Consider the following 26,949-nt stretch of genomic DNA (forward strand, 5'->3'; position numbering starts at 1 on the left):
AGGGTCTATACAAGGGCAATGTACTTGAGGACAATATTATGGAAATGGAAGAAGATGTAGATGAAGATGAAATGGGAGATACGATACTGCGTGAAGAGTTTGACAGAGCACTGAAAGACCTAAGTTGAAACAAGGCCCCCGGAGTAGATAACATTCCATTGGAACTACTGATGGCCTTGGGAGAGCCAGTCCTGACAAAACTCTACAATCTGGTGAGCAAGATGTATGAAACAGGCGAAATACCCTCAGACTTCAAGAAGAATATAATAATTCCAATCCCAAAGAAAGCAGGTGTTGACAGATGTGAAAATTACCGAACAATCAGTTTAATAAGCCACAGCTGCAAAATACTAACACGAATTCTTTACAGATGAATGGAAAAACTAGTAGAAGCTGACCTCGGGGAAGATCAGTTTGGATTTCGTAGAAATGTTGGAACACGTGAGGCAATACTGACCTTACGACTTATCTTAGAAGAAAGAATAAGGAAAGGCAAACCTACGTTTCTAGCATTTGTAGACTTAGAGAAAGCTTTTGACAATGTTGACTGGAATACTCTCTTTCAAATTCTAAAGGTGGCAGGAGTAAAATGCAGGGAGCGAAAGGCTATTTACAATTTGTACAGAAACCAGATGGCAGTTATAAGAGTCGAGGGACATGAAAGGGAAGCAGTGGTTGGGAAGGGAGTAAGACAGGGTTGTAGCCTATCCCCGATGTTATTCAATCTGTATATTGAGCAAGCAGTAAAGGAAACAAAAAAAAAATTCGGAGTAGGTATTAAAATCCATGGAGAAGAAATAAAAACTTTGAGGTTAGCCGATGACATTGTAATTCTATCAGAGACAGCAAAGGACTTGGAAGAGCAGTTGAACGGAATTGATGGTGTCTTGAAGGGAGGATATAAGACGAACATCAACAAAAGCAAAACGAGGATAATGGAATGTAGTCGAATTAAGTCGGGTGATGTTGAGGGTATTAGATTAGTAAAGGAGTTTTGCTATTAGGGGAGCAAAATAACTGATGATGGTCGAAGTAGAGAGGGTATAAAATGTAAACTGGTAATGGCAAGGAAAGCGTTTCTGAAGAAGAGAAATTTGCTAACATCGTGTATAGATTTAAGTGTCAGGAAGCCATTTCTGAAAGTATTTGTATGGAGTGTAGCCATGTATGGAAGTGAAACATGGACGGTAAATAGTTTGGACAAGAAGAGAATAGAAGCTTTCGAAATGTGGTGCTACAGAAGAATGCTGAAGATTAGATGGGTAGACCACATAACTAATGAGGAAGTATTGAATAGGATTGGGGAGAAGAGAAGTTTGTGGCACAACTTGACCAGAAGAAGGGATCGGTTGGTAGGACATGTTCCGAGGCATCAAGTGATCACCAGTTTAGTACTGGACGGCAGTGTGGAGGGTAAAAATCATAGAGGGAGACCAAGAGATGAATACACTAAGCAGATTCAGAAGGATGTAGGTTGCAGTAGGTACTGGGAGATGAAGAGTCTTGCACAGGATAGAATAGCATGGAGAGCTGCATCAAACCAGTCTCAGGACTGAAGACCACAACAACAACAAGATACGTAAAAGTAGGAAACAATAAGGTGAACATTACACAGAATCTGCATGCCAGGTGTAATAGATGTTCCTCTGGTTTCCAGAGTGCTCTTTGTGGCAGAATTGTGCTACTCTTTCAGCTGATGACACCATTGTAAATTTGAACAAGTAACTTAGAACTTTCAGGCCAACAGACAGTGCAAGTGTCCATTCAGTGAAGAAAATTGTAGATGTTACTCCTGCTGAAAAGTAGACTCCATAAACAATCATTAATTATAGTCCATAAACAATCATTAATTATAGTAACAGAATTCAAGACATTTTACCAGTCTATTTGTCTCATTGATGGTAAATCAGAATCAGTATAACAGACTAATGTAGTGACATTATTATATTGAAATGTCTTTTCCCCAGAATGTATGAGGTTCCAGCATCCTCAAAATGTTAAAGTAATTGGATGGACAAAAATTCTACTCACCAAGTGGCAACAGAACACACACATAAAAGATGGTTTTAATAATGCAAACTTTCATAGCCAGTGGCTCCTTTAGGGAGGAAGGTTGAAAGGCAAGGAAGACGGGTGAAGGAAAAGGACTGAAAAAGGGGTACATTTCGGAAAAGTCATCCAGAACTGAGAATCAGGGGAGACTTACCGGATGGGAAGGGAAGGGAAGACTGATTGTAAGTACTCTTCTGCCCACATTGAACCTACTAATGAACAACAGTACTTAGATTTTGACAGTTGCCATCCTGTCCATGTTGAGCGTTCCCTCCCATACAGGCAAACAAATTTGTTTGGATGGAGACTCTTTACAGCAATACACCACCATTCTCACTGGACATAACTACCCCACCAGCCTCATTCAAAAGTAGATTTCCCAGGCCACCATATCCCTCCAAAAAGCAATTTTGGAGCACATCACTGGTCACTCAGTATTATCCTGGTTGTAAATGTATTAATCAGCTACTTCGATAAGGCTATGATTTCCTAAAATCATGCCCTGAGATTTTGCGTGTCAAACCTAGAATAGCTTTTCGTCACCCTCCAAGTCTCCACAGTATTCTTGTTAGACCCTGTGCACCCATCTTCCTGCCCTATGGCTCCTATCTCTGTGACCATCCCCACTGCAAGTCTTGCCCTATACACCCTCCTACCACCACCTATACCAGCCCTGTAACTGGCAAAATATAAAGTATCAAAGGGAGAGACATCTGTGAAATGGCATATCATATGCCAGCTATTATGTAAACTCTCTTCAGCCTTGTACATCGGTGTGACTACTGCCAAATTATCAGTTAGTATGAATGGGTATAGGTAGAGGGAGTATAATGATAACACACAATTTCCTATTGCAGAGCATAATTGTGGCCTTGGTGCCTGTTTCGCCACATGCGTCTTCTGGATTCTTTCCCCAGTCACCAGTTTCTCAGAACTCCACTGGTGAGAACTAGCACAACACATGTCAATGGTTCTCGCCACCCACCTGACCTTAATTTATGTTAATTTCTTTTGTCACGGCATTTCTTCACAGTAACTACTCCCTTCTTCACTCTGTTTTAGTTTTCTACCTATCTATTTTTTGCTGTTCCGTTTCACCTCTGTTACGTACAATTCACGTAGCTTCTCACTCTTGTTAACTTGTACACAATGTTTTAGCAGTAGTCTCTGTTTTGCATATTACCTTGTTGTCCACCTTTAAGCTTCCAGATTTTCCAATCTCGTCTGGTAAGTCTCCTGATACGTTGTTCTGGGTCACGTTTCCAAAATCTATCCCTTTTCTTAGACCTCTCCAGTCCTTTTCCTTCTTCTTTCCCCTTCAGTCATTCTGCCTGAAGAAAGAGCAACTGGCCCTGAAAGCTTGGCTAGTTACAACATTTTTTGTGTGTGTGTTCTGCTGCTGCTTGGTGAGTAGATTTTTTATCTATCCAATTACATTATATTGTCAAAAATTGATCAGTAATATAAAGGATTGATAGAAAATGACTTGTGGGATTTAAGTTAAAAACACAGTGAAAAGAATCACAGGTGTGCTGGTGAGAACAGGTACATCTGTTTTGATATTTATCACTGTGGCGGCATATCATATTAAGACAACAGTTGTCTGATATCAGGCATAAAACAGTGTGTAGCAAACTTAATGTGTTGTACTTGTTCAATAGCCAAGTTATGTAGCACCAATATGTAAGTATAAGTTATCTTATGGGAAGTACGGCTAAAGTGTCAATTTGTGCACTGTAAAACTGCAAGTTATTCTGTGAGTATCCCAATATGATCTAGTTTTTCTAGGGATAGTAGATAAGCTCGTGATAAAATGAATATTTTGTGTGAAGGAAGTGGAGCTTCCGTGTTTCAGTATTTCATTACTTCTCACTATATTTCACTATGTCTCCTATCATTTCTGAGGAGAAATTGTCATTGTGCTCACTAATGTACACTACCAGAAAGAAATGCAACACCCTCAAGGAATGTGTTCGGTGGCATCCAGGTATAATACGTGTCACGATCATCGGCGATCGGAGGTGCTCTGGAGGTCTGTCTATTCCCTCTCTCTTTTGACTCACAGGCAGCAACTGAGTTGAGTTTATAGGTGAACAACATTCATTCTAGGATACACCCATGCCCCTCCAATGAATATGAACACCTGTTGAACAACTTCTACTATTTGAACAGGGTTGCATTAGGGGCCAGCGGCAAACTGGATGGAGAAATTGACAAGTTGCTGCACATGTTGGGCACAAGATATCGGTGGTGTGTCACTGTTTTCAGCAGTGGTATATGGAACATTCTGCAGCTGTGGGCCATGTTCTGGATGTCCACATAGTACAGACACACATCAAGATCAGTGCTTTGTGAGAGCAGCAGTGGCTGGTCGAACATTATCCAGAGAAGAAATCTGGCCACATGTTGCTCCCGACGTGTTACCAATAACCATTGGGACTTTCTACTTGCAACAGGACTAAGGTCCCATGTGGCTCTGGCTAGGCTGCCACTGACACCATGGCACTAGGATGGTACTATGTTGTCTTCAGTGATGAGAGTAGGTACTATCTGTATCTGAGTGATAAGACATACGCAAGTAAGTGGAGACCTGGTGAGCGGCATATCCCAGAGTGTATTTGCCCATGCTACACAGATCCAATCCCAAGCTTCATGGTGTAGGGAACCTACAGTTACAACTTACGGTCACATTTGGTGTTTTTGAAGGGTAAAGCAACCAGTGCCCACTACATTTCTAATGGTGTTATCCCCATGCTTCCGCCATTTCTTCAACAGAATGTGTTGCACTTTCTCAGCAGGACAGTGCATATCCACATAAGGCTGCTGCTAGAGAACATGCTCGTTGTGGTGTAAAACAACTGTCTTGGTGAGCAAGATCACCAAATCTGTCACCAGTTCATCATGTATAGGATATGGTGAAGTAGGAACTTGCTCATTTTCCAGAACGTGCACTGAATTACAACAAAAGGAGCAAGGTGCTTAGGACAATCTATCACAGGAGGCCATTTAGCACCCTTACAATCATTTGCTTGTGAAAATATATAGCTAAGTTGCCACTAGATGGGGTATACTGTGTACTGATGCAACTGTTTTGGCACCCTTTACTGTGATGTATGTTTCATTTGGTCTGAATTTATTATTATATTTCTACATTGATGAACTACCTGTCAGTAAAATGGCCTTGTTCTTGAGGGTGTAGCTTTTTTTTTTCTGGCAGTGTATTTATTACCTTTGATCTCACATTCTCTCTGATGCATTATTCTTTTCTTTGCCCTCTTTTTCTTCATACAAGGTTATGGTTCCCTCCTAGGTAAATTTCTGTGTGGCTGCCAACCAATTCCCTTTCCTCCCTGAAGAAGGAACATGTGATTCTGAAAGCTATGTTTATGTTTTTCTGTTGGTAATAATGGTAGGTGCACTCCGTGAATGCTGGGCAGCCCATTTGTCTTAGCATTTTCCTTTTTATACTTCTGTGAGTCTGACACATCTGTACACCCATGGATTCATGGTAGTGTGGTGTCACAAAGCACATTATGTGGTGTGGGTTGGAGTGCATATACTTATGGCCACATTGTATTGATTTAATTTCCTTCAGTTGAACTTTGACAGCTTGCTGAACTTTAATGATCCTCCTGCATTGAATACTAACATCTACAACTCTAAATAGGTTTTTTTGATTTACAAACAGCTTTATCACGCTGGAGTGCACCATTGTGAGTTGCACGAAATTTAGACTTTTTTCTGTAGGTCATTAATGGGTGCTTCACAACCTGTGTATGTGGATACCTCCTCTCCTACCCTCCAGTACCAGCTTCTCTGAATTCGTCCTTCGGTGCTGAAATCCTACTGGCCCCAGTCTCCTGTCCCATACCAACATCCACTGCTGTTTCTAAGCCACCATTTTATTCAATCCGTATTAATTCCCTTCTCTCCACATTCTCCCTCTTCCTCAGTACTATCTCCCTCCCAGTTCTCTCCTGCACTTCAGTCTTAAAGCCAATAATAGTCCAACCAACAAAAGAAAAGTGTTGTTGTTGTGGTCTTCAGTCCTGAGACTGGTTTGATGAAGCTATCCATGCCACTCTATCCTGTGCAAGCTCCTTCATCTCCCAGTACCTACTGCAACCTACATCCTTCTGAATCTGCTTAGTGTATTCATCTCTTGGTCTCCCTCTATGATTTTTACCCTCCACACTGCCTTCCAATGCTAAATTTGTGATCCCTTGATGCCTCAGGACATGTCCTACCAACAGATCCCTTCTTCTAGTCAAGTTGTGCCACAAATTTCTCTTCTCCCCAATCCTATTCAATACCTCCTCATTAGTTACGTGATCTACCCACCTAATCTTCAACATTATTCTGTAGCACCACATTTCGAAAGCTTCTATTCTCTTCATGTCCAAACCATTTATTGTCCATGTTTCATTTCCATACATGGCTCCACTCCATACAAATACTTTCAGAAACGACTTCCTGACACTTAAATCTATACTCGATGTTAACAAATTTCTCTTTTTTAGAAACGCTTTCCTTGCCATTGCCATTCTACATTTTATATCCTCTCTACTTCGACCATCATCAGTTATTTTGCTCCCCTAATAGCAAAACTCCTTTACTACTTTAAGTGTCTCATTTCCTAATCTATTTCCCTCAGCATCACCCGACTTAATTCGACTACATTCCATTATCCTCGTTTTGCTTTTGTTGATGTTCATCTTATATCAGGCTGTTCCAACCGAGCTCCAGGAAGCCGGAGCGCTCACAGCGGGAGCTCGGAGCCCGCGTGGAGGGGGAAAGCGAACTCACTGCCCCCTGGCCACATGCAGTTGCAACCGACGCAATAATCCGTGTTTAATGACAGCTATGACAGAAGCGGTAGCCCTGTACCTCTGTTGGAGGATACCTTTCTATTCGTTGAGAGCGATGGTCGCCGCAGTGTGTTGTATGTCATTTAAGGTATTTAATTCTGTGAAGAGGTACAATATACAACGACATTATACATGTCTTCACGCAGCGCACTACGATTAGGTAGAAGGCGTTGCATGCAGAGAACTGGTAGCCAGGCTTAAGAACGACCTACCAGGAGAAGTATGTTTAAAAACAGTTTTGTAATACAGAGGGTATCAAAACATGCAACATAGTTCGTGTTCTGTAATGCGTTTATAATTTTCAGGTGAATGAATGCGGAGAAAACACTACTGAATCTGAAATTCGAGCAAGCTACAGGGTCGTTCACATTATTGTGACGAGTGGCAAGCCGTTTTTGGTAGGACCACTCGTAAAATCGTGCATGGTAGCAGTTGCAGAATGTCTGTTACCAAGGGAGTTGCAGGCAATTGAATGGGTAATTGAAGGGGTTTGCCTGTCGAGGGCAAACAATGTCTCGTCGAATCCTGGACATGATAGCGGATTTAGAGACACAGCTCAGGAAAAAGGCGGAGAGCTTTGTTGAATTTTCGCTAGCGCTGGACGAAAGCATCGACATATCGGACTGTGCTCAGCTTGCAGTCTTTGTGCGTGGTTCGACATGGAGCTGCAAGTAACTGAAGAACTCTTGGATGTGGTACCACTCGATTGCACCGCAACAAGACGTGACGTTTTTGAAGCTGTTTGTGGATCACTGGACAATATGAATTTGCCGTGGGATAAGCTCCGTTCTGTAGCGACAGACGGTGCACCAAAAATGATCGGGCGTCACCAAGGTTTTGCTTCTTGTTTGAAAAATAAACTCAGGGACGAATTCGGAAAGACATTTTGACTCTTCATTGTTTTATTCACCAAGAGGCACAATGTGCTGAAACAGTAGAACTAGGTGGTGTAATGAAAGATGTCATGAAGTGTGTGAATTTTGTGTGGCGTCACGGTATGAATCATCGCCAATTCAAAGGATTCCTGAAAGATATTGAAGCGGAGTATGATGATATACCTTACCACAGTACAGTTCGTTGGCTGAGTCGGGGAAAAGTTCTTGATGTTTTCTTTGCCATTCGTGAGGAAATATCCCTTTTTCTCGAAATGAAACGGGAAGAAATTCGTTGTCTGAAAGATATAAAATGGATGTCGGACCTGGCGTTCCTAGCTGACATAACTATGCATGTGAATAATTTAAATCTGTCATTGCAAGGCAAAGAGCAGCTAATCGTTGACATGCACGACCAGATCAAAGCGTTCATGGAAAAGTAACGTTTATTTGAGAGGCAGATGAGTAGTGGACATTTAACGTTCTTCAATCGTCTTGGTTCTTTAAAACTACCTGAAGGTACTACTTTCGGCTATTACCAAGCAAAGTGAAAGCAGCTCATCACGTCGTTTGAAACACGATTCCAAGACCTCACTAGTTTGAAAATGGAACTTAAGGTGTTCAGCACTCCTTTTTCAGTTTCCCCCATGATTTGTCATCGTCACTTCAATTGGAGATTACTGATTTCCAAAATTCAACTTTGTTGAAAGAGAGGTACTACAACACGTTGGATTTGTCACGATGGTATCGTTCATTACAGCGAAAAACATTTCCCAAGCTTCACAACAATACCGCTCAGATCATTTGCATTTTTGGATCTATGTATTGTTGTGAGCAGCTTTTCTCAGCAATGAAAAGAGTAAAAAGTAAGGAACGATCGTTTCTTCAGGATGCAACACTGTAGTCCATCCTCCGCATTAACGCTGCTAACACTTTGACGCCTGATATTTCCGATCTTGTAATGAAAAGAAAATGTTGAGCTACAGAGGCCCAATAAATTCAATATGCAACTTCTTGTAAAACAGTTGTTTCTTACTTATTTCCTGAACATCGTATTTCCTGGTCTAGCATGTCACCACATTGTAGCAGCTAAGAGTATGAGGTTGTCGATCTTGTAAGACGCAGCTGGCACATCAAAACGCTTGCTGGCGTGCCGGCCCACTTGAATGGTCACAGCGAGCGACACGGCTCCCTGGAGCAGGGAGCGCTCCTACTTTAAGTGTCTCATTTCCTAATCTAATACCCTCAACATCACCCGACTTAATTCGACTACATTCCATTATTCTCGTTTTGCTTTTGTTGATGTTCATCTTATATCCTCCTTTCAAGACACTGTCCATTCCGTTCAACTGCTCTTCCAGGTCCTTTGCTGTCTCTGACAGAATTACAATGTCATCGGCGAACCTCAAAGTTTTTATTTCTTCTCCCTGGATTTTAATACCTACTCCAAATTTTTCTTTTGTTTCCTTTACTGCTTGCTCAATATACAGATTGAATAACATCGGGGAGAGGCTACAACCCTGTCTCACTCCCTTCCCAACCACTGCTTCTCTTTCATGCCCCTCGAGTCTTATAACTGCCATCTGGTTTCTGTACAAATTGTAAACAGCCCTTCGCTTCCTGTATTTTACTCCTGCCACCTTTAGAATTTGAAAGAGAGTATTCCAGTCAGCATTGTCAAAAGCTTTCTCTAAGTCTACAAATGCTAGAAATGTAGGCTTGCATTTCCTTATTCTTTCTTCTAAGATAAGTCATAAGGTCAGTATTGCCTCACGTGTTCCAGTATTTCTACGGAATCCAAACTGATCTTCCCCGAGGTCGGCTTCTACTAGCTTTCCATTCATCTGTAAAGAATTCGTGTTAGTATTTTGCAGCTGTGGCTTATTAAACTGATTGTTCGGTAATTTTCACATCTGTCAGCACCTGCTTTCTTTGGGATTGGAATTATTATATTCTTCTTTAAGTCTGAGGGTATTTCGCCTGTCACGTACATCTTGCTCACCAGGTGGTAGAGTTTTGTCAGGACTAGCTCTCCCAAGGCCGTCAGTAGTTCCAATGGAATGTTATCTACTCCGGGGGCCTTGTTTCAACTTAGGTCTTTCAGTGCTCTGTCAAACTCTTCACGCAGTATCGTATCTCCCATTTCATCTTCATCTACATCCTCTTCCATTTCCATAATATTGTCTTCAAGTACATTGCCCTTGTATAGACCCTCTATATACTCCTTCCACCTTTCTGCTTTCCCTTCTTTGCTTAGAACTGGGTTTCCATCTGAGCTCTTGATGTTCATGCAAGTGGTTCTCTTATCTCCAAAGGTCTCTTTAATTTTCCTGTAGGCAGTATCTATCTGACCCCTAGTGAGATAAGCCTCTACATCCTTACATTTGTCCTCTAGCCATCCCTGCTTAGCCATTTTGCACTTCCTGTCGATCTAATTTTTGAGACGTTTGTGTTCCTTTTTGCCTGCTTCATTTACTGCATTTTTGTATTTTCTCCTTTCATCAATTAAATTCAATGTTTCTTCTGTTACCCAAGGATTTCTACTAGCCCTCCGAAAAGAAAAGTAAGTGAAGGAATTCATCTAGTCACACATTTTCGTACTGTGGTAGAAGGGAGTGCCATGCACAATTTACAAAATATCCTGACCATCAGGAATCTGAGTGTAGGGGTACAGGAGTTTGAGTGTGGGTATGGAAGGCTGTTTAAAGATTACTGTTTCAAGTTTTTCTTGAATAACTTGAAAAATATGGCTTAACAAAAATATTCCACAATGCAAAATTAAACTACATTAAATTTCCTACAAAAAGGTCAAATCCTCTTTTTCTCTGAGGCTAATGGTCTCCACTTCGCAGAGGATGGAAAAGTTCCGGTATTAAAAATAATGATTTATTGGTATAAAATTAGTGTTTAATGTTGAGTGACATGGGTTAAGAACAAATATTAAATGTATGTATCACATCGAAGTGCAGTAGAACTATATTAAGGGATACATTGTGTTCTGAATGTGTAACAGTGTGGTGATGGGAGAGAGGAGGGTGGTAGAAGCGTAAGGAAAGGTAGATAGCAGGTTTGTGGTGGTGCAGTTAGCTCCTTCGCAGGTCTACAAACTGAAGACCGAAGGTGATTCCCCATCTTTTCTCTCCCACTACGTCATGATAAACAACTACAGGGTGTTCCACAAATCTATACCGGTCTTTCCCAGTGTGCCTTACGGATCGCTGGCAAAGCAGTGCACAGACATGCCTAGGGTGTGTTTAATTTCCAGAAAGTGTATTAACACTATGTGGAATACAGTTATGATAGATAATAATGAAACAAGAAACCCATTTGCAGAGAATTAGCTTAAACTCTGCAAACTGTTCAACACTGCTAGAGGGGAAGTCAAAGTCAATTCTTAGTCATCCCATGCAGCAGTTAAGGAGTTCTTCCAGGGAAGGAAAGTTCTGCACAGTGTGTTTGCTTTTCAGCATACAGACAGACTGTGTGTTCCCAGCATTTCTTTGTCAGTTCTCTTTTGTGGGTATACAAAATAACTTTACTGAGCTCATGTTTATATAGTGGAGTCACTTTCAGTTTATTAAGTTAGTACTTGTTTGTTGTTAAGAGTGTTGTTATGTAAAAGAGCTCAACAGCTTAACTGTCTACCACACTGAAGAGTCCATGTGGAACATACTGTCAATGTGCATTCAACAATATCGATTTCATTGCGTCCACTACCAGTGGATGGAACACTCTTCACAGTATGAAGGGTATCAAATGCATCACTCCAGCCCCAGCCCTTCGAACACCTGAAGAGACCCAGAGGCTCACTTTGACTCCATCTGCAACAGAAGTAGATTACCTAGGTGTTACAGAACTTCAGATATTTAACACAAGTCAAGCAATGCATTACAGCAGGTTACTGTTCTAGACTTGAACACAATCCGTTCCATTCCATCAAACATATTCACACCCACCTTGCAAGATATTCTGTGGGATATATGATATGTGGGTCCACTCAGTGCACTCCGTACTACCAGTGCCAGCAGCTTCTGAATGGAAGAGATTTAACAGTAACACAGTTATGTCAGTGATATGCAGCAGGAAGGTCCCAAATACACCAATTCAATCCCTTTCCCATCAACATGACACTTGCTAATTACGCACTTATCAGCCATTGTTTATAGGACTGTATTTTACATAAAAGCTCACTTAACAACTGCAGATAAGTACCCACTAAATAAAATGAAAATAACTTTACTGTTTACTTTACTATGAAAGGGAAGCAGTGTTTGGGAAGGGAGTGAGACAGGGTTGCAGCCTCTCCCCGATGCTATTCAATCTGTATATTGAGCAAGCAGTAAAGGAAACAAAAGAAAAATTCGGAGTTGGTATTAAAATCCATGGAGAAGAAATAAAAACTTTGAGGTTCGCCGATGACATTGTAATTCTGTCAGAGACAGCAAAGGACTTGAAAGAGCAGTTGAACAGACTGGACAGTGTCTTGAAAGGAGGGTATAAGATGAACATCAACAAAAGCAAAACGGGGCTAATGGAATGTAGTCGAATTAAGTCGGGTGATGCTGAGGGAATTAGATTAGGAAATGAGACACTTAAAGTAGTAAAGGAGTTTTGCTATTTGGGGAGCAAAATAACTGGTGATGGTCGCAGTAGAGAGGATATCAAATGTAGACTGGCAATGGCAAGGAAAGCGTTTCTGAAGAAGAGAAATTTGTTAACATCGAGTATAGAATTAAGTGTCAGGAAGTCGTTTCTGAAAGTATTTGAAGCCATGTATGGAAGTGAAATACAGACAATAAATAGTTTGGACAAGAAGAGAATAGAAGCTTTCAAAATGTGGTGCTACAGAAGAATGCTGAAGATTAGATGGGTAGATCACATAACTAATGAGGAGGTATTGAATAGAATTGGGGAGAAGAGGAGTTTGTGGCACAACTTAACCAGAAGAAGAGACCGGTTGGTAGGACATGTTCTGAGGCATCAAGGGATCACCAATTTAGTACTGGAGGGCAGTGTGGAGGGTAAAAATCATAGAGGGAGACCAAGAGATGAATACACTAAGCAGATTCAGAAGGATGTAGGTTGCAGTAAGTACTGGGAGATGAAGCAGCTTGCACAGGATAGAGTAGCATGGAGAGCTGCATCAAACCAGTCTCAGGACTGAAGACAACAACAACAACAACAATTTAAACATGAGCTCAGTAAGTTACTTTGTCTACTTGCGCAAGAGTAACTGGACAGGAATTGCTGGGGACATATAATCTGTGTAAACTGAAAACTGAGCAGCACTAATGCTATGAACACAATTACTACCATACAGGATCATTGAGAATCAATTTACCTTCCATCAGTGTAGAACAGTGTCCAAGAGACTTACATAGAATCTGTACATATTGTTTCTTGCGTTAGTATTGGTAGTAATTCATATCTGTATTCTGTGTAGTGTTAAAACACTTTGTGAAAATCCCCCCTCCAGCTCTCCTGGTGTGTCTACACACTGTCTCACCAGTGATTTATAAGGCAAGCTTCAGAAGTGACAGTTTAACTTTGCGAAATACTGTGTAGTTGCTTCTTGTAACATGTTGGGTAGGGAAAGTAAGAACTCTCTTCGGTTAGGAGACCGATGAGGGCCAGCCGGTGTGGCCGAGCGGTTCTAGGCGCTTCACTATGGAACCGCGCGACCGCTAAGGTTGCAGGTTCGAATTCTGCCTCGGGCATGGATGTGTGTGATGTCCTTAGGTTAGTTAGGTTTAAGTAGTTCTAAGTTCTAGGGGACTGATGACCTCAGGTGTTAAGTCCCGTAGTGATCAGAGCCATTTGAACCATTTTTGAGCCCGATGAAGGAGGGAACCATTAATTTTATGCTAATAAATCTCTATTTTTAATAATCTGCAATTTTTCGATGCAGTGCAATGCAGAGACTGTTAGGCCTAGAGAAAAAATATAAAATAACCTTTTTATGGGCAGTTTAATGTATTCTCATTTTGTACTGGTAAACATTTTCACTAGAAGCTGCAGGTTTCGAGTTATTCCAGAAAGACATAAAAAAAAGTGACATTCAACTCTCTGCCCCCCACACCAAACGCTCACACCCCCTTGTTGGGATTTTTAGTATGTTGTTCATGGCCCTCCCCCCTACCACAGTACAAAAATTTGCAGCTACACAAATTTTGTCTGCTATTCAACCTCTTTTTTTTCTCTCTCTCTTCATTGATTGGGCTATAATACCAGTGTCTTTGGAGATATTCTAAAAACATTTTCCAGCATGACTTGCTTATGAGCGTGTTGCTGTTCACACAATTTCCCTGCACAACATAAAACTGCTCTTTTACTTGTCCATTCACCTTTCAAGTTGCACATTTTGTATGCGGAGGATGTGCTTCTGTTGATAACTTGCTCTTGATGATTGTCCAGCACGTGAAACAACTTATTTGATGAAACACAACTTGTAGAGGTTCATATTAGCAGAAAAAACTTTTTTTGCATGTTATATTGTTTTATTACACTGTACATTTTTTTATTACCTAGTACATTTAATGATTTGTTTGCTTCAGTGTAGGTCAGTTATGCTCTAAATTTAATTCATTTCTGATAATTCCTTCATTATGTTGCAATTTTTATAAATAGCAGGTGCACATATTATATATATAACAAAGATGATGTGACTTACCAAACGAAAGCGCTGGCAAGTCAATAGACACACAAACATACACACAAAATTCAAGCTTTCGCTACCAACGGTTGCTTCATCAGGAAAGAGGGAAGGAGAGGGAAAGACGAAAGGATGTGGGTTTTAAGGGAGAGGGTAAGGAGTCATTCCAATCCCGGGAGCAGAAAGACTTACCTTAGGGGGAAAAAAGGACAGGTATACACTCGCACACACACCCATATCCAACCGCACATACACAGACACAAGCAGACATTTGCAGTCTGCTTGTGTCTGTGTATGTGCGGTTGGATATGGGTGTGTGTGCGAGTGTATACCTGTCCTTTTTTCCCCCTAAGGTAAGTCTTTCTGCTCCCGGGATTGGAATGACTCCTTACCCTCTCCCTTAAAACCCACATCCTTTCATCTTTCCCTCTCCTTCCCTCTTTCCTGATGAAGCAACCGTTGGTTGCGAAAGCTTGAATTTTGTGTGTATGTTTGTGTTTGTTTTGTGTGTCTATCGACCTGCCAGCACTTTCGTTTGGTAAGTCACATCATCTTTGTTTTTAGATATATTTTTGCCACGTGGAATATTTCCCTCTCTCTGTCTCTCTCTCTCTCTCTCTCTCTCTCTCTCTCTCTATATATATATATATATATATATATATATATATATATATATATGGGAACACAACTGATAGGTATTTAAAGGGCCATTTTTTTAATTACAGGTTTTTATTGCAAGTTAATATCAAAATGCTTAATCATCTTTTGCTGTAACATTTTATTTCTTTTTATTTTGAGTTAACTGTGCTACTACTACTGAATAGTCAGTTCACCTCACCAGTCACTGTCTCATGTACATTATTTCCAGGCATCACCACAGCCTGTAATTCTAGAAGCATCAGAAAGCAAATCCCTGGTACCACCTTCCGTGAGTATCACAGCTGTCCCTTCATCAGTGCCCTCTTCTGTGTCCGTAACTGGGGCAGGTGGGCCAAGCCTCAACTCCGTGCTTACAGGCATGGGCCTGGAACGGCGTCCTGGTATTGAGATAATTCCTATTGTTCCGGCACCTGCACCAGTTCCTACTTCTTCACTGCAGAGTTCGATCACAATAACGCCAATACCTGGTAACTCAAGTGGTACTTCGGGCAAGTCATCAGGAGGTGGTGGAGAAGACCGCAGCCGTGAACGCAAGGCAGGAAAATCTAAAGATGACAAAGGCAGGGTGTGTATACATAAAATAACATTTACGACTGCTGTTAAACAATTGTATATGGTGATTGCTCATTACTCACCAAATAGAATGGGAGCTGAGCAATAAACTGGCCCATAGAAAATTACAATAACTGTGAAGCTTTTGGGCACAGTCCTTTGTCAGATTTAACACACATGTGATGTTCACTGCTCAATGCTTCCTTCACTTGGTGAGGAATGATATATCCTCATATTCATAATATTGTTCTATCCTCAGTTTTCCGTGAATTTGTTTTGATTTGTTGCTGTTACACAGATGCAGAGGTTCAATGTAAACGATAATTGATCAGTTTGCTGTTTGAAGCAGTCAGAATATTTTTGGGTACTGCATTTATTTATGTATGTTGATATTCGTTTTAAAGTTATATATATTTACTGACAGCTGTAATGGAGAATACAAATGTATGGCCCTGGACTCATTCACGTAAATCTACAAATAGTGCAGTAACAGGTTTAGATTGGTTCACGAGTACCTAATACACGCACTATATAACTTTTCACTTTTTTGGGGGGATGCTGGGATCATTAGCGTGCAATTTTTGCTTAGCACATGGGCTCATGGAGGGAGAGAAGAGGTGTAGGGAGAATAACCCCCACCTCATTATCAGTCGGCACACATCACATTGGAATCAACATTGCGCCGACAATGCAAGCTACGACACTATATTGCTACGGCACACTGTGTTGTTTCCTACCCAAGGTTGGCAATGGGGAAAAACAGTCTGTACCGGCTTGAATTGTGACTGTCACTAATTCTTCCACTTCCAGAAAAGTACATACATGTTTCTAGGCTATAGTACATAGTTACTATTCTACACATCAGTGTCTGGTACCCAAGTAGCAGTGTGGGGAACATATGAGGATTTTTTATATTAGGTGACTATCTGTCCAGGACAGATACCGTATTTACTCGAATCTAAGCCGCGCTTTTTTTCCGGTTTTTGTAATCCAAAAAACCGCTTGCGGCTTAGAATCGAGTGCAAAGCATGCGGGAATTCTGAAAACTGTTGGTAGGTGCCGCCACAACGAACTTCTGCCGTTGAATATATGTAGCACTACACAGTCATGGTTTGTAGGCACAAAGATAAGTACTGTCGCCAAACCTCTGCGTCAGTAAATAAATAAAAAAAAAAAAAGGTGGAAGACGAGCTTTTTTTCTCCGCCCCGAGTTTCGACCACTGCATTTTCATACATTATCCAACGAAGTAAATACAAACTCCATATTGTTCATCTTCGAATGTAGCAGAATTTCAATGTACTAAGAAAATCCGACTGGCAAGACTGGGATGTTTGTCAATATGGCCAACTCTACGTTCTGAAATTTTTCTTACCTGTGACAAGAGATGGTTGCTAATAGGAACTTTTATGAATTGTGAATCACATGCAGTATTCTCTTCACCAGAAGAATAATACAAACATTTTGCCATGTTTTCTTTCGTGTTTGCTGCTATCTCATTTAAATCCTGCCTGCCTAATAAACTACGAAACTAGAGTGAGACAACAGCAAACGTGGAAGAATATATGTATCGTGTCATGTTTATATTCGTATTAAGTGATACAGTCAGAAATGAAGCACGGCAACTGACTTGATTTTCAAATCTAATTCTAATTTCTGTGCAGAATTTGATGTACTAAAGAAGAGGCCGCAAAGATTTTCAAACGGAGAAAAATTTTCGCCTAACTCTCGTTCAGAACATGTTCTATCATACGCAGTGTATTATTTGGTTCTTGTTGATCATTATCAAAGAAAGCAGCAGTGTAAGTAACAACAAATAGCAGTCTCTTGCCATTGTTTCGCTAATGAGACGATTCCTCTCTCTTTTTTTTTATTGTTAGCGGCAGTAGCGCGCACAAAAGCAAGCCATGCCGCGAGCGGCAACAGTCCGTAAATACGCACTATCAGAATGCGACAAACAATGCATGACACAGTACAGTAATGCGTTTTCAGCTTAGAGTGACATAAACACCTATAACAAAGAAAACGCCACTTATCAGATCGAAGCAAAATAAGCAATAGATTCAAACCAGATGAAGCACGTGAAAAAGGAAGGGTACCCTTATAAATACGGACGGAGCACCTGACGCATAGCAATGGCTACCTGGTAAAGCTTAACTGCTAAGCTCCAACCAAACTACTGTAGCTGTATAGTCATTCATTAGACCTAAATTGTGTCTCATATTACGATGGACCAACTTTGATTCGATTTGGAGGTGCGGCCTAAAACTTTTCTCTCCCCTTGAATTTCGAGTCTCAAATTTCAGGTGTGGCTTAGATTCGGGAAATTTTTTTTCCTTTATTTCGTGTCTCATTTTTCAGGTGCGGTTTAGATTCGAGTGCGGCTTAGATTCGAGAAAATACGGTAATGGCAGCTTTAGGAAGTACAGAGTGTTGCTGTAAGATCTGAAGTAGTACCTCATATTGGCGAGAGTATTAAAATCATAGTGATCAACTGCTGAAACTTTCGCAATAAAATGCCAGGGTTTGAAGCATTCCTAATAGCTGTGGAGCTCACATAATGGTAGGTACAGAATGCTGATTAAAACTGGAAATAGATTGCAGTGAGATGTGTGAAGAATATCTGAATGTATTGTGAAAGGATAGGGAAATAGTAAACAGAGGTGGTGAATTTTTCATGCTAGACAAAAAACCAAAATCCACCAAGAAAGAGATCAAACATGCATGTGATATTGTCTGAGCAAGACAGTACCAAGTGTGTGCACACCAAAATTTAAGAAGAAACTTTTGAGAAAATGTCAGCTTGCTAATATACAGGGTGTCCACAACCAAAGTTCCAGTTTCAAAACACTGTAGAAAGAGAAGCTCTGCTCAGAGTAATGTCAAATTTGAACAGCATATTATCGACAGAGGGGAATCATCATGGAACAAAAAAATTTAACAAAAATCTTACCAATAGCACTGTAAGCTTCTTAACCGAAATGAGGTTGGCTACAATTGACATTTGAATCACAGTACTGTTGTTGTGGTTTGATATGCACATTACACCATCTGTACCGTTCATTGTGCATGATTGCACAAGTTTGGCAGTCGACAGTGGTGGCACTGTTATTTAGGTAAACCTGTCCACTACATCAAGGTCGTATCACATCGGATGGGAAAAATCGGTTTCTAATTGTCTTGAGGCAAAAATTCGCACAAAAAGCAAAATTATATTGGTTTTTAATTGCCGTGGAGCCAAAAACAATATAAAAATCAAAATTACATTGGTTTTTAATTGTCCTGGGGCAAAAATCACATAAAAAGCATAATTACGTCTGTTTGTAACTGTCGTGAGACTGATGCGAGACATTGTCAATATCTTGTCCACCGTTTTCGGCCACAAGTTGAAACTGAGAAGAGCATGTTCCACAACAGATCCGAGGGTCTCAGGGGTCACATTGTGCATCGGGTGTCTTCAATTCAGTTACATTCATAATTAGAGCACTGAACACATTATCTTTCAGATAATCCCAGTGCCAGAAGTCACACGGATTAAGATCAAGTGATCTGGAAGCCAGGCTATAGGGAAATGTGGCTGATAATTCTAGCATTTCCAAAACACCTTTTCAGCAGTCGCTTCATGGGCTGTGCGTTGTGGTGAAGAACGCCCTCTTGTATAAAAATCATCCTACCCACATAGCCATGCTCCTGAAGGGTTAGGCTGATATTGGTGCACAAAAGACTCTTGTAGTGTATACCAGTGATGGTACAGCTAACAGGACCTGCAGACTCATTTCCTCGAAAAAATATGGCCCTACGATAAACAATGCCGTCAACCCACATCACAGAGTCACATTTGCAGAATGAAGTGGTATCAGTTGATGTGCTTGCAGATTTTACATCGCCCATATGGTGATGTCCTTGGAGATGGAAATTGCCTTTGCCTGTCTAAAGAACGTTCCATGTCCATTGTTGTCCACATCCATGTGAGCAAGAAATTCCAGATCGAACCAACATCTTGCTGGGAGGTCAGCAGGAAGCAACTTCTGAACATGGGTGACTTTGTATGGATAGCAATGCAGAATGTTTCGTATGATTCTATGTTTCATGCTTGCAGGCATTTCCAACATTCAGGCAAGTCCCCATGCACTGCATATTTGCACACCCATGCTCGACCCCTCCTGCAGTGCTGTTGCCATGCTTTTGACTGACATTTGATCAACTGCTTTTCTCCCTCTGCCACAATGCTCTTCAAAAGTACGTGTCTTTTTGAATTTTGTAATCATTTTCTCCACTTGCAGCATATGAGCAATAATGTAGACTGTCATGATGGGCACCTAGGATGCAAGCTGAGAAACAGCTGTGTTCTGCGCGATTGGTGGTGTGCTTATCCTGACACTTACAACACCATCTATTGCTCAGTTTTTTTGTTAGATCTGTTTTTGTTCCAGCATTGTTTCCTCCCCTGCTTCAATAATATGCTGTTCAATATTGATGTCATTCTGTGCAGTGATTCTCTTTCTACAGCATTTTGAAACCGGAACTTTAACTGTAGATACGTCTGGAATCTCCCATATCTTATCTCTCCAGTCACCCACCACCTCCCAAAGTCTCACCATCTGGCCACAGAGGAGCATTCCCCTTGTGACTGAGTACCACTGAGGACAAGCTACCGAACCATATTCTCCACCAAGGTTCCAACTACCTCTCGTCGGGTTGTGAAATGAGGAATGTCCTACGCACTATCCTTCCCCACTCCTGCAGTGGTATTCCAGTGGCCACCGAACTTACACAATATCCTCGTCCATTCCTACACAACTCCTGCTCCCATCCCCTTTCCTCATGGCCCATATCCCTGTAATAGACGTACACACAAGACCTGTCCCATACATCCTCCCACTATCACCTACAGGTACTCCAGTCTAGTCACAAGCATCACCTATCCCATCAAAGGCAGGGCTGTGCTGCATTTGATGTGGGCATGACAATCAACAAGCTGTCTGTCCTCATGAATGGCCACCAACAAACTTTGGTCAAGAAATAGCTGGACCACCCCATTGCTGAGCATGCCGCCCAAGACAATGTTCTTCATTTCAGTAACTGCTTTATAGCCTGCACCATATGATTCCTTTCCACCAACACCAGCTTATCTGAATTGTGCAGGTGGGAACTCTCCCTGCAGTATATCCTACATTTGTGTAACTCTCCTGGCCTCTCCTACATTTGCATAGGCCTCCTTGCCTCAATCTTCTTTAGTTTTTTCCTGAATATGTATCAGTCATTGTCAATCAATGAAATTTAGCATTTTTAGTAGCTTAAAGGCCAAGTATACAATGCACTCTGTGAAATGCGGAATGTTTGAAAGCGAAGTGTCCCACACTTCCTTACTTCTAGAAAAAATTCATCCTGTTGCTATGTATCGGAACCTCGAGTTGCAAAAGAGAATTCTGAAAAATCTCTGCGCTCAGCACAAAAGCTTACACTCGTCTTATAACATAATACAGATGAACTTAGTACAGAGTGATTTTGCTATACTGTGATTTACATTTCCAATCATGTCCTTCACACAAATATTACTGATAGATGAAAATTCAATGAAATAAAACAAGATAAATAAGAAAGGATCTCACTTTCTAGTTATAGGAATGTAACTACTATTATATTTGACCTGAGTGTTTGGTAAAATTTAGGTTAAGATTTCTGGATAGCTTAACGTAAAGAGGCAAAGGTATTGTCTGGCAATGAATTGTATAGTCCAAGACAGGATTTGTCAAATACAACAAAATAAAAGAAGACGACATCTTCTGCTTTGCTGTATTAATTTTCATTTGTTCGCTACTAGTTTCAGTCTTCTAGGTCTTTCTCGAGTGATTTTGTGGTGTTGTACAAACGATAATTTGTTATATTATCTTTACAAATAGAAATGTAATGATGTGAATGTAAACGTATTAATAATACCTTTGTAAATGTCAAGCTGTCGAACCAGCAAGACAGCATTTGTGAACGAAAATGAAAACAGAACGCCAATTTAAAGATACTAATATTTCAGTAAGTAAGGTATAGCTATCTATTACAGGTAAACGTATTTAGAATATGTTCACATTCACATCATTAAGTTTTTATTCTAGTAGATAATATATTCTATTTTGCACAGAACCACAAAATTGCTTGAGAATGGCCTAAAGGCAAGGAGGGGGTAGTGGGTAGTGGGATAGTGTGAGTCATGTCTTACAACAGATGCCTCAGCAGCTGTACAACAAGATGAAAGGAGTAGAAGGTAGAGCATTTATAAGATACAGAGGGAGGAGCGGAGGGGGAGTGATTTGGGGGGGGGGGGGGGAGAGAAGGAAGCTGGAGAAGAAAAGGGAAACAGAGAGGGGAGTGAGAGAATGCCTGCATGGTGGGTGGGTGTAAGGGGGGGGGGGGGGGGGGAGAAGGCAGTACATGAACTGTATGGAGAAGGAGTAGTAGGGACAGAAGATAGAAGGGAAAAGCTAAGTTGAGGCAGTGGAAAACAGATTAGTGGAGATTCAGGCCAGGGGGATTGCGAGACACAGGATACGTTTTAGAGAGTACTCTCACCTACTTAGGTCAGAGAAACTTGTGCTGGAAGAGAGTATCCAAATGGTCAACATAGTGAAGCAGCTGTTGAAATTATTTGCGTTAATGGTTCACAGCATGTTTTACAAATGCAGTTTGCCACAGTTTGGGGACCATTAATGTCAGTAGACAGGTGGTTACTTTTTGTGACCAAATAGCATACTTTACAGTAATTGCAGCATAGCTGATACACAGCATGGTTGTCTTCGCACATGGCCGTGTTTTTATTGGGTAGTAAATGCCTGTGACTGTACTGCGGTAGAGAGATGGACAAGGATATCCTGTAGGTTGGATGGGCTGCAGAACACTACTTTGGGTTAAGTGAGTAGAATTTTGGGTAGGGTATCCCTCATCTCAGGGCATCATGAGTAGTAGTTGAAATCCTGGTGGAAGATGTGGCTGAGCTTTTCAAGTACTGGTTGATACTAGTTGATCAGGGGAGTGTTGGTTGGCGGCTGGTTAACAGGTTCCACTGGTGTTAGAGGTGGAAGTTGCATGGAAGATTTGTTTATGGATGAGATGGACAGGATATTGTCTGTCAATAAAGGTTCTGGTAAGGTTATTGATATATTTTGCCAACACCTGCTTTCCACTGTAGAGGCTGTGTCTGCTTGTGACAAGGCTTTAAGGAAGAGACTTTTTGACCTGGAATGGGATATATCAATCAAAGTGGAGGTACTGTTGATGGTTGGTGCACTTCATACTATCGGGCATATTTATGGAGTCATCTGAGAGGTGGAGATCAACATATTTGAAGGTGGATCATTGAGTTAAGAAGGACCAGGTGAAACAAATTTCTGAAATAGGTGTTGAGGTTACGAAGGAAGGATTAAAGGATGTGCTTGCCATGAGTCCAGACCATAAAAAAGTCATCAATGAATCTGAACCAGATGAGGTGTTTTAGGTATTGCCTGGATAGGAAGGATTCTTCCATGTAGCCCATACATAAGTTGCCTAGGACAACGTCATGCAGGTACGGCGGCAGTACCACAGATTTGTTTATAGATTTTGCCTTCGAAAGTGAAATATTTGTCAATTTTTATGTCGTTGCCTCAGGACTAGGAAGGAGGTATAGGTTTGCTAAGAATGGTAGTGTTCCTTGGCTGCAAGGCTATGGGCATGGCTGTTGATGGTGTATAAAGATGTCACATTCACAGTGATCAACAAGGAGTCTAGTGGAAGTGGGATGGGAACTGTGGAAAAATAATTAAGGAAGTGAGCAGTATCTTGAATGTAACCAATCCAGACACAGGCTCCACCACAGTGGCAGTAGTAGCTGACTGAGACAGACGCAGCTACAGGGAAGTAACCGCTTTTGTGAGATTTACAAGTTCCTAACCAGGAGCGAATTTTATTATATCATCTGTGTGTTTAGTTTAGTTTCTTGAGTTTGTGCATGTAAATTCAATATCTAATAGCCACAGTCCTCGCGTTTTTTGTGACGTAATTGGGGAAATTATTTAGTTTCACCTGAGTGCTTTGGTAGTTAGGGTTTTGAATATCTGCAAATTACTAGGCACAGTTTGTGTGTATTCGTCAGGGTCTACAGTAGAGTTGTGCAGCACATGCCGATAGTCCGTTTATCTGCATAGTGTAGTTTTCCACGGTCTTTAGTATGGACAGGGACTGCGATTGTTGTGTGCGGATGCAAGCCAAGTTGGTGACATTTCGCTCTCAGTTTCAGGCTGTGATGGCTTCGGTTACACAGCTTGGGGCTGCAGTGGATGGGCACCACTGTTGTGGGCTGGCCGTGGGGATCCAACGGACGTCCAGCATGTCAGAGTCCTCAGATCGGTCATCACCAGTGGCCAACCCAGTTACTGCTCGCACTGAGCCTGACTCCCTCACCTGTGGTCGAGTGGGAGGTCGCCCCGGGGCGAAGCAGGCGGCGAAAGACTTCCCAGGTGGCCACACATAAGGCCTCCCTGGTTCCAGGTGCTGTCTGTGGCTGACACTGTCGCTGAGCCAGATGCTGTCGCCTGTCCTGTTTCAGAGGAAACCACTCAGCCTGCAAGATCCGACAATCACAGAGGGTGGGATTATTGGTAGTTGGGAGCTCCAATATTAGGCGCTTTATGGAGCCCCTTAGGGACTTGGCTGCCAAGAAGAGTAAGAAAACCAATGTGCATTCCTGTGCATACCGGGTGGGTCATTCCAGATGTGGAAAGGGTCCTTCCGGATGCCATGAAGAGCACAGGGTGCAGCCAACTGCAGGTGGTTGTTCACGTCAGTACCAATGATGTGTGTCAGTTTGGATCAAAAAAGATTCTCTCTGGTTTCGAGCGGCTAACTGAAGTGGTAAAGGCTGCCAGTCTCGCTTGCAAGATGAAAGTAGAGCTGACCATTTGCAGCATAGTCAACAGGACTGATTGTGGACCTCTGGTACAGAGCCGAGTGGAGGGTCTGAATCAGAGGCTCAGGCGGTTCTACGACCGTGTAGGCTGCAGATTCCTCGACTTGCGCCAAAGGGTAGTTGGGTTTTGGGTTCTGCTGAATAGGTCAGGTGTCCACTATATTCAGGAGGCGGCTACACGGGTAGCAGGGGCTGTGTGGCATGCACTGGGCAGGCTTTTAGGTTAGAGGGTCTCGGGAAAACACAAGAAGGGTTTCAGTCACAAAGGGTGCAGGCTGAACACAGGAAGAGCATAGACACAGGAACCATTGGTATAACAGTTGTAAATTGTCATAGCTGTGTTGGGAAAGTACCAGAGCTTCAATCGCTAATAGAAAGCATTGGTGCTCAAATCGTAATAGGCACTGAAAGCTGGCTAAAGCTGAATATAAGCTCAGCTGAAATTTTTGCGAAGAACGTAACGGTGTTCCAAAAGGATAGGCTAAACATGGTTAGCGGTGGCGTGTTTGTTGCTGTCAGAATAGTTTATCTTGTTGCGAAATTAAAGTAGATACTTCCTTTGAGTTAGTATGGGCAGAGGTCATTGTTGGTAACTGGAATAAAATAATAATTCTATCCTTTTACCAACCTCCCAATTCAGGTGATACAGTTGCTGAAAGGTTCAAAGAAAACTTGAGTTTGATTTCAAACATGTACCCAAATCATACAATAATTCTTGGTGGTGACTTTAATTTACCTTCGATAGGTTCGCGAAAATGCATGTTTAATTGCAGAGGTACGCATAAAATATCATTCTAAATTGTGCTAAACTCATTCTCTGAAAATTATTTCAAGGAGTTAGTTCATGAGCCCACGCGAATAGTAAACAGTTGTGAAAACACACTTGACCTCTTAGTAACAAATAATCCTGAGTTAATAACAAACATCAGAACCAATTCAGGGATTAGTGAACATAGGGTTGTCGTAGCGAGACTGAATATTGTAATCCCCAAATCCTCGAAAAATAATCGAAAAATATACCTATTCAAAAAAGCAGATAAAAATTCACTTGATGCCTTCCTGAGAGACAATCTCCACTCATTCCAAATTAATAATATAAGTGTACACCAGAAGTGGCTTAAATTCAAAGAAACAGTATCGGCAGCAATTGAGAGATTTATACCAAATAAATTAACAAACGACGGTGCTGATCCTCCTTTGTACTCAAAACGGGTTAGAACACTGTTGCAGAAACAATGAAACAAACATGCCAAATTTAAACAGACGCAAAATCCCCAATATTGGCGATCTTTAACAGAAGCTCAAAATTTAGCGTGGACTTCAATGCAAGATGCCTATAACAGTTTCCACAATGAAACTTTGTCTTGAAACCTGGCAGAAAATCCAAAGAGATTCTTGTCGTATGTGAAGTATGTTAGCACCAAGAAACAATCAATGCCTTCTCTGTGCAATAGCAATGGAGATACTATCGAAGACAGTACTGCCAAAGCAGAGTTACTAAATACAGCCTTCCGAAATGTTTTCACATAAGAAGATGAAGCAAATAATCCAGAATTCGAATCTAGAACAGCTGCCAACATGAGTAACGTAGAAGTAAATATCCTCAGAGTAGTGAAGCAACTTAAATCACTTAATAAAAGCAAGTCTTCTGGTCCAAACTGTATACCAATTAGGTTCCCTTCGGAGTATACTGATGCATTAACTCCACACTTAACAATCATATACATCCGTTCGCTCAACAAAAGATCCGTACTCAAAGACTGGAAAGTTGCACAGGTCACACCAATATTCAAGAAAGATAGTAGGAGTAATCCACTAAATTACAGTCCCATATCGTTAACGTCTATATGCAGCAGGATTTTGGAACATATATTGTGTTCGAACATTATGAATTACCTCGAAGAAAATCGACACACAGTCAACATGGGTTTAGAAAACATTGTTCCTGTGAAACACAACTAGCTCTTTATTCACATGAAGTATTGAGTGCTATTGACAAGGGATTTCAGATCGATTCCGTATTTCTGTATTTCCGGAAGGCTTTTGACACTGTACCACACAAGCGGCTCATTGTGAAATTGCATGCTTAGGGAATATCGTCTCAGTTATGTGACTGGATTTGTGATTTCCTGTCAGAGAGGTCACAGTTTGTAGTAACTGACGGAAAGTCACCGAGTAAAACAGAAGTGATTTTTGACATTCTCCAAGGTAATGTTATAGGCCCTTTGCTTTCCCTTGTCTATATAAACGATTTGGGAGACAATCTGAGCAGCTGTCTTCGGTTGTTTGCAGATAACGCTGTCGTTTATCACCTAATAAAGTTATCAGAAGATCAAATCAAACTGCAGCACGATTTAGGA

The 26,949-nt window shown here is 41.3% G+C and overlaps 1 protein-coding gene across 1 annotated transcript in view; it reads left to right on the forward strand.

Annotated features, from left to right (window-relative positions):
• The window catches only part of LOC126177099 (mediator of RNA polymerase II transcription subunit 1-like), a 208,641-nt gene that overhangs the window by 144,949 nt on the left and 36,743 nt on the right, over nt 1–26,949 (forward strand). Inside the window, exon 11 of the mRNA XM_049924359.1 lies at nt 15,313–15,669. Coding sequence (XP_049780316.1) covers nt 15,313–15,669 — 357 coding nt within the window. The remainder of the gene's footprint in view (nt 1–15,312; nt 15,670–26,949) is intronic.

The sequence above is a fragment of the Schistocerca cancellata genome, chromosome 3 (assembly GCF_023864275.1).
Source record: "Schistocerca cancellata isolate TAMUIC-IGC-003103 chromosome 3, iqSchCanc2.1, whole genome shotgun sequence".
NCBI classification, from domain to species: Eukaryota; Metazoa; Arthropoda; class Insecta; order Orthoptera; family Acrididae; genus Schistocerca; species Schistocerca cancellata.